Source organism: Pinus tabuliformis, chromosome 3_2, assembly GCF_031772625.1.
Source record: "Pinus tabuliformis cultivar Carrire ecotype Pingquan chromosome 3_2, CPIR1, whole genome shotgun sequence".
NCBI classification, from domain to species: Eukaryota; Viridiplantae; Streptophyta; class Pinopsida; order Pinales; family Pinaceae; genus Pinus; species Pinus tabuliformis.
The window spans coordinates 593,573,330-593,582,300 of record NC_142302.1 but is presented as its reverse complement, the minus strand read 5'-3'; the positions used below and the strand labels follow the sequence as shown (position 1 = coordinate 593,582,300).

At 38.7% G+C, this 8,971-nt stretch overlaps 1 protein-coding gene across 1 annotated transcript; it reads left to right on the top strand.

Annotated features, from left to right (window-relative positions):
* The first annotated feature begins 1,533 nt into the window (after nucleotides 1-1,533).
* LOC149181968 (uncharacterized) lies at nucleotides 1,534-7,202 on the top strand. Its single transcript, XM_089414406.1, has 6 exons — nucleotides 1,534-2,214; nucleotides 2,301-2,386; nucleotides 5,656-5,954; nucleotides 6,041-6,121; nucleotides 6,206-6,235; nucleotides 7,162-7,202. The coding sequence occupies exons 1-6, from the start codon at nucleotides 1,534-1,536 to the stop codon at nucleotides 7,200-7,202; spliced, it is 1,218 nt and encodes a 405-aa protein (XP_089270532.1).
* The last annotated feature ends 1,769 nt before the right edge of the window (nucleotides 7,203-8,971 follow it).

The following is an 8,971-nucleotide window of genomic DNA, read 5'->3' as shown; positions in this document are numbered from 1 at the left end:
TAATTGAAAAAGATAATATCAATGTTTATTTTGTTGCATTGTGAACACTTAGTGAAAAAATTGGTTAAGTATTGAAGTAAACGTAGTCCAAATACTCGAATATTTATGAAAAGAAAAAATACGATAGTGTCACACCCATCTATGTGTGGTTAAAAAAATCCCATAAAAACATGACACATTGCATCCCTCAAAAATCTTATCTTTACAACAAGAAAAAACTTCAAAAATTACATTTATCTAGAAACCTTGGCCAAAATTTCCTTGTTAGCTTGAAAGGAAAAACCTCTTTCCATCCAATACATCATTACCGAAAATACTTTTCCTTTCACATAAGATATACGTGTAAATTACATTTATCTAGAAACCTTGGCCAAAATTTCCTTGTTAGCTTGAAAGGAAAAACCTCTTTCCATCCATACATCATTACCCAAAATACTTTTCCTTTCACATAAGATATACGTGTGGCTCCATTTTCTCTCGCACATCAGATTCTCTCGACCTTTTCTGTCTCTCACATCAAACAATCATATCACATTTCAACTATGGGAAAAGATTTTTCAGTGCAATGCAATGGGAAGACATCAAATCAAATCTTTTATAAAGTGCACTAAATACGGAAGACATCAAATCAAATCTTTTATTAACCGCAATAAATATGCAAGACATCAAATCAAATCTTTTATTAACCGCAATACATATGAATATAACGTATGCATAAACCTTATAACAGCCTTACTATGGAGCAACGGCAATGGGTATCTTAGTCTACCTATATGAATCTACCTATATTGCAATGGCAAAAGATCTCTGGTCTTAGGCCGTGCTACTTCCCGTTCCACTCCTCACAAATTACATCCACTTTCTATGGCCTCGAGAATCCCATTTGAGTATAGATTCTCTTCACTAATGTGTTTGTTTCTTGTTCCCCGTCTGCCTCATGTAACTGATGATAAATCTATGCACAATGCACCAACTCCTCCCTCAGCTCAATCCTAATGTTCGTAAATAAAAAACAGAACCCTATTCCTGCATTTTCATACATCCTTAGATTGAACTAAGAAAGGAAGCGCATTAGATTCGAATGAGATGTCCCCGTACTTCGTTGGAACGATCAAGGACATGTAGAGCGCATGAGATGTGCTTCCATATCTTTCTCCTATGGTTGCATTCTTCAGGTGGAGATCTGAGAGCAGGGACATTTAAGTTCAGCAGCCTGGATGAGTACTTAAATCATTAGAAGGGAAAATAGTCCACACGTGGTAGAGTACCATAGGGCCAAGTTTTGGTACACAAAACCTGACCATCCTTAATGGTCATTCATCCGCAGGCCACATGTCTTATTAAATTCGAATCTGTAAGCGTGAACCAAATCTAAAATGACGTTGATCGCATCACTCTCAAAGTAATTGGACTTTCCAGTAAAATGTCCTGAAATTTTGGTGATATGCAACATTCTTCGGCTTTAGGTCGACGGCAATCTCCTCTTAAGTTCTACTCTGTTAGGTTTTGCTTTGCAGTCGTCAAGTGATCAAGATGGCAAGCCAAACTGCTAGTTGCATGAGTCTAAGGCTTCTGGTGAACAAGAAAAGTCAGAAGATATTGTATGCGGAGGCAGGAAAGGATTTTGTCGATCTTCTCTTCAGCTTTCTCACATTGCCAACCGCTTCTGTTATCAAATTGCTTTCAGCGTTGGAAAAAGAAAAGAGAATCGGCTGCCTCACTAACCTTTACGACAGCGTAGACATGCTCCAGACTATGTTTATGATTGCAGAGAAGTGCGACTTACTGGAGCCTAAAGTTACACCTACCCTTTCAACTAACATCCTTCGAATACAGTCGGCTCCCACAGTCTATTACGTTTGTGGGGCCGGGCCCCCGGTACAGCGGCCGTACCAATCACTTCAGAGGAGTTATATTAGCGGTACCCACTATGTGACCAGTCAAAGCGGCGGCCGGTGTGCCTGCGGCAATACTATGATCTATGAGGTGCAATTGCAAAACCCTTCCATGGGAGGTAGAACTGATGGCGCAGGAGTCGGTGGAAGTGGAAGCGGCGGGGGAGGTTACGTGAAGGAGACGGTTACCTTCATAATCACCGATGATTTGCAGATCTCTCCCTCGTCAACCATCACCAGCCTTAACTTGCTGAATAAGCTCAATGTCAAAGAGTTATCAGATTTGGCGGAGCGAAATGCGAGTGTTGGTCCAAATGAGGTAAGGTGATACTATAGTTGTTTGTAGTTCGTGTGTGATCATAATGCTGTGAATGGGAAGACCATAACAATTTTATATTTTATCAGGCACTGGAGCTGCTATGGGCTTCTCTGGTTTCCACGACTCCTTTGAACGACGTTTTTGGTGCTGCCGTCTGCCGAAGTAAACGAAGGCAATAGTGCTTTGAAGGCCTTAATTTACCAAAGGACGAGTAATAAGGCTGGTCGTCAACAGAATACTGTCAGGTTATGTTTTTGGTGTTGGAGGATGTTTTTTTTGAATCTTGAATATGTATTTTCAAGATGGTCATTAATCGAAATGATCTAGTTGCAAGTATTCTTCAGTGTAATTCAGAGGTCGAATATAGAAGAAGGTGCCCCATTTACTTTTGATGGAGGTTTAAGAGATGCAAGCGGTCTGCGGTTTGCTTTTAATGGACATATAGTTTACAAGTATTCCGCAGTGTAATTCATAGGTCGCATACAGAACAAAATGCAACAGTAACTTTTGATGGAGGTTTAAAATATGCAAGATGTTTGCTTTTAATGGACATTTAACGGATGCAAGTAGTAAGTTTATTTTAAATTTCGAAATCTGTGATATACTAGGTACTGTTGACCTGGCAATATTACATCGAACCTTATGCTTCCTTTTTCAATGGTAATCTAACCTTTAAAAAGCCCTACCTTTGAAGTAATATAGTTCTCAACTTTAAATGGTAATCTAACCTTTAAAAGCCCTACCTTTGAAGTAATATAGTTCTCAACTTTATGAAGTATTTGGAGATGGTAATTTTGTTTTATTCGTGAAATTAAGATTAAATTCAATTTATGATGATTAAATAGTTTAGGGGAGATGGTAATTTTGTTTATAATTTTAATTTAGGATGATTTAATATTTTAAGTTTCTTTTGAAATATTATACTAAACTAAGAGATTGATAATTTTGTAATCTTTTTTTATATCGTAAAACAATGTTATCAAACCATTTAAATTAAAGAATGATATTAAAAAAAATTGACAAAACTTTTGCATTTTTTAGTTTTAACTTTTAACTTTTTCTTTATGGATGTAGATTATTAATTGGAATATAATGAAAATATCAATATTATTATTTATATCTAATTTATTTTTTTACTAGTGTATAAATGTAAATTTGTAATTAGTGAAGTGGAAAGGTTAATTTTACAGTCCAGTATGATGTGTAACTTTGTTGGTCCATCATTGAAATTGAAATTTTGTTTATGTCATTGAAAATATAATTTTTTCTTTAAATCTCAAAGAAAAAAAATTAAATAACTATATAAAACATTAAAATATTGCAAGTGAAAAAATTAGATTTTTCTAAGTTCATGTTAAATTTGTATTCAAGATAAATCTATTCTAATTTATAAATAAAATAATAATTATTCTATAATTAAAAAATATAAATATTACCATTTATATATAAATTTTCTATATAAATATTATTATTTATATATAAATTTGTTAAAAAAAATTAATGTATAATAATATTATTATCTATATATAATTTTGTTAAAAGTTTTAATGTACATGAATATATTAAAAATATTCTATTTTTTTACGGTTTTGTCTCAAATTTTTGTCTATGAAAAAATATCGGCAGTTTAGTTCAACGTGTTTTGAACCTCCCATAGAGGTTACCACTAGTGGGATGGAAAGTCATTATTTTTAGCGGCACTAACGTGAAGATAACTAATTTTTTTTTTTGTCAAGTAAGAATGGAGCTTTCTATTAACCGAACAAATACATTACATATGTTAGAGGGTAAACCAAAATTCTTCTTGTTTACCAAAAAATGGTCCATACAACCTATCAGAAGTGTTATTGGTTTTAAACTTTTAAAATGCGGAACCATTCACTCTATCCGAAAATAAAGATTACACAGGAAGCACACAAAACCTCACCCGCAACCCATAAGTTTAGACTTGAAAAATGATATATCTGTGACCATAAAAAACGGCAGGTCCACACTTCCAGTGAAACGCCCTCCCACTCTGTTCATTGAACACCGATCTTTGATCGGCTTGAAAACTACCGTCCATTTCTTTCAATGATCCAACGACTATTGTCGAATTGCTAAATTGCATATCGGCGAATCACAATTCCAACTCCACCTCCTTCTTCCTCCGATCACCGATCAACCACTTGCACGATCGAACCTCCACTGTTAAACTACCATTCATGGATCCAACGGTCCACACTAATTTCAGGTGGACAAGTAGCATGAGGATTAACTGCCCAAAAAGTGGTTTCCTCTCTCCTCGCTGATATGTGTTGCTTGAAGAGTGGAATCGGAGGTCAACCTCGAAAAACTGTTTACCATTTACAGACCCCGCTCGAAATACCACTTGTGGTTCGAGAAACCATTTTCCTGCGAATTAATTTGCGTGCTCTACTGCCAAGCCAAGACTGTTGACCTATTCCATTGGATGGTTCTCGTTCCTTCCTTTCTGCGCAGTTGATCTTCTGCTTATCGATGAATTTGCGCTTAAACCCCAGTTTCTTTGTCGTACTTCGTTTAACACATGAACACTGATAGATAACAATATTTTATTAATCAATGTGTCGCCATCGATCCATACAGTGATCGATGGTATATTAAAGTTGCAACGCTTCGAGAATTGGTCCTCACACCATTGCATCTTTGGTCTTCCTTCGTTGATCTCAACCTTCCACTCAAATATAATGGAAACTAATGCCAAAATAATCTTCGGAGCGCTGCCAAACAACAGGGAAACAATTTAAACTTCCCTAACCTCTCAACTCTCTCCTGATCCTCTTCGATCCATCCTGTTAATCCATTGCTCCCTATCTTTGGCAGCCTGATAGAGTCAGTCCTCGAATAGTTTACTTGGGGGTAACAACTCCCAAACATGTTGAGTGTCCCTTTCCTTATTAGTCACTCCTTCCTTCACCAAATGATCAGCTAACATGTTAGCTTTTTTTTCACAAAGACAAAGCTTACTGTTTTTAAGGTTTGCAGGTGTCACAATCCCTTTACACAAATATACATAGCAATAAATTTTTTTAACTTTATGGTCTGAATATTAGATCTTATACCATGCTTATAAGTTGGTTTACCATATATTACTATATGCTACCTTATGTTACCATATATGGCCACCCTGTACTAGCTCACGCGCTTTATCTAATGGCATTTAATCAACCCTTATACTACGCATGGTTCACAATTATAAATTGTTACAACTCGTCCATGGGCAATGGCTTGGTTATTAACATTATGGTGTGAAGCGGGTTATAACTTCGATGTAATATGTATGTTGGCATCGGTGCCTAACCCCTAAACCCTTTCCCAGCATACAGAGTAATTACTAGTCTCGGGGTTGGAGGTCCGGCTGCGGTCTTGGCAGGCTTAACTCACCTACCGCATTGTTTATATCGGCTCACAGCTGGTCAGGTGGCATGGCCGGTACCATAGCCATGTGACACCTCGGCCTTGGGAACCTTGGCCTTCCCGCCTCTACTTCCCGCTTCATCCGAACGGTTCAAATCTCTTATGGCAATCGAAGGGTGGAGGTATTTCGGAGGGTTTCAGGTCATTACTTAAACTCCGGGAATCCAGGTCGAGGTTCATTTGTTTGCATTACTCATTCAACTCAGCTCTCTGCCGAGACTCTGGTTCGACCTTCTCAGATTTACAGCTACCACCTGCAACTTCTCCAAAGGCCGTGGAGAGCCAGTTCCGGCTTTGCTCAGGTGATTCATACTCCGTAAATATTTGAGTAGCGTTCCTGTGAACTCATTATATGATGATTTGTTTAATGTGTGCCTTCCCTTTGCAGGCGAGCACGGATGGGGTTGCTTAACCCGGTCACAGTGTCGAGGTAATGATTTCGACAGCCCAACCTACCTGGCGGATACAGGTTGGCTCTTCATACAGATGTTGTTTTCTTTTATGAGAGCTCGGAACATCTCATTCTGAGTTATGCTTCCATGTTCATTTACAGACCGCCGAGAGTTGCCGGTTCTGCACTTGGGTACGTCGAGGTATCTTTCAAGAGAACCCTCGAGATTATCATATGTTTGATAGACTAGTTATTTTATAGTTTGGACTGGAAGTCCTGTTCCAGATGGAACCCAAGTATTGTTTGCTTGTTTCTTCATGAACTAAGGTGGTTTTCTTCACCTGCTGGACTAGGGTCTCTTAATCTTTGTATAACTTCCAGCTTCGGCCTTGCCGTATGCTTACTTTGAAGTTAGCGATACCAGGTCTTTGTTTTATACTACCTCCATTTAGCTGTATATGAACATCATTTTCATTTCAGTGGTATAATGCTGTATAGCTATAATGGACGACATAAACAGGAATTTTGTTATACTGATCAGGTTCTCAGAAGGCATAAGCCTTTCGTTTTGAGCTATACTTAAAGATTTTCATCTAATGTATGGCCATTTCATTTATTGGGTTTTGCATGTCGATACCGTTATACTTATTCTGTATGCATGAACTCTGTATGCCTCAGCGCTGCTGAACTCGTGTTTTTCAGTTATCATATATATAACTTTTATCTACAGGTTCAAATATATATGCATGCGATTCTAGTTCTGTTAGTTTTTGACTATGAATGTTCTCGGTATATATACGATGATACATCCGTCTGCTTGCTTAAAATAAGAATGTCGAAATACACCGAAGTGTGAGGGTTTTTCAACGAGGGTTTATACGAAATATGAAGGTTTGTCCACCATTCTTCATTCCTCATTTAACTTGTTTCGCTATTCTTTTTGTGGAAGAGCTGCAGCTAAGTCGCACCATTTACATTCCGGGACAAAGTTCCAAGTAGCTGAAAGATGCTTCTCTGCTTAACTGAATGATGGTTTCGTATTTCATCTACCATGTTTACATATACATATTGGCATGTTCGTTTTCTGTTCTGTTTCAATAAATGCATTCCGGCTACAGCCGTGTCCCTTCGCCGGGATCTGGGTATTCCAGACTCGTAATTCATAGTTTATAATATGTAACAATAGTTACGTTTCGGGTATCTCAGTATATGTTTATTTTGATATAGCTTCCTCGAGCACATATTGCCTCGGTTACCTATACCTGTTTCGTACCATACTACTCTGCACCCGTAACGGACATTTAATAAATGACCTAGACAGTGAATAAACTATCTTTGGTATTGCATAAACTAACCCAGGCATTTCCATAACCCAACCCTCTGTATGTCTACTCACTGCCAATTAGTTTCTAAACCAGGTCTATCAGCGGATAGCCCATTCCTTTACCAGACTTATGCGGTTCCAAGTACATTGTAACAGTACTAAGAAACTATGACAGTTCTGATTTAACTACTGTACTCATTTATAAGTCTTGTTTTATGCAAAAGGATTCTGAGATTAGAAACCGTACCTGGTTTGTCAGAATCAAAATTAGATACTCAAGCAAGTCACCTGTGCTTCGACTCTGCTCGTCCACCCAGCCATGAGATCCATCTTCTGACAGAATTTTCTCCCCCGAGCTATCTTGCAGGCCTCAAGCCTTCAACAAGATCTGAGCACCTAGTGCCTGGTTATCTGGTCCCTACCAGACTTAACCAATTTCCTCAGTATCTCCTCTTTTCCTCCTCTTTGGTTCTCTGGAAAAGAATCACTTTCTATCTGTCCCAACAGCACAGAACTTCCTCCATACACCCAGGATTTTTCCTGTTTGGGAGGGCAGTGCAAATCAGTTATGACAACTGATTTCCTTTCTTTGAAATACACCTCCCAGAGGCTGCCAGCATTTCAAGAAAATATTCCATTTATTTAATAATGTAGTTTATCACAGTTTTTGTTTCTTTTTAAACATAAACAACAACTACTACCATATTGTCTTTTCACCACAGTAAAATCCACATTTACATTCTACTGGGGGCATTACATCTCCCCCTCCTGAGATTGGACATCGTCCCGATGTCCGTTTCTCTTAAACAAATTTGGGTAAGCCTTTTTAAGGAGTTCCTCATCCTCCCAAGTGGCTTCTTCAGGCCCGTAATGCTGCCACTGCACCTTAGCTTGGATAATAGCCCGTTTCCGCAGCTGCACTTCTCTCCGGTCGAGAATGGTCAGTGGTTCGACCAGAACCTCGCCTTCCGGCTCTACCCGAATTTTCTGCCATTGAATCACATGTTTAGGGTCGTAGACGTATTGTTTTAATACGGAAACATGAAAAACATTGTGAATCTTAATATGGCTTGGTAGGGCAAGCTGATAAGCTACTGGCCCCACTCTTGCCAGAATTTGGAAAGGTCCAAAATAGCGTGGTGCCAGCTTGGCACACCCACTCCACTGCAAGGCACTTCTTCTGGTTTGAATTCTTACGAAAACATGGTCTCCGACCTGGAATTCCTTGAACCTTCTCTTTCGGTCGGCAAAACTTTTTTGTCTGTCCTGAGCAGCCTTTAAATTATTGCGCACCTTCTTCACCATGTCTTCCATCTCTTTGAGCATATCCGGGCCCAATCTTAATCTATCTTCAGGTCCACCCCAACTTGAGGGTGTGCAGCACTTTCGCCCATACAGAACCTCAAAGGGACTCAACTGTGTTAATGAATGATACCCGTTATTATACGCGAATTCAACCAGATGGAGATATTCCTCCCACTGGGTTGGTCGCATCATCACACATGCCCTCAGCATGTCCTCCACCACCTGGTTTACCCGCTCCGTTTGCCCATCGGTCTGGGGATGATAGGCTGTGCTAAAGTTCAGCTGTGTTCCCAGTTCCG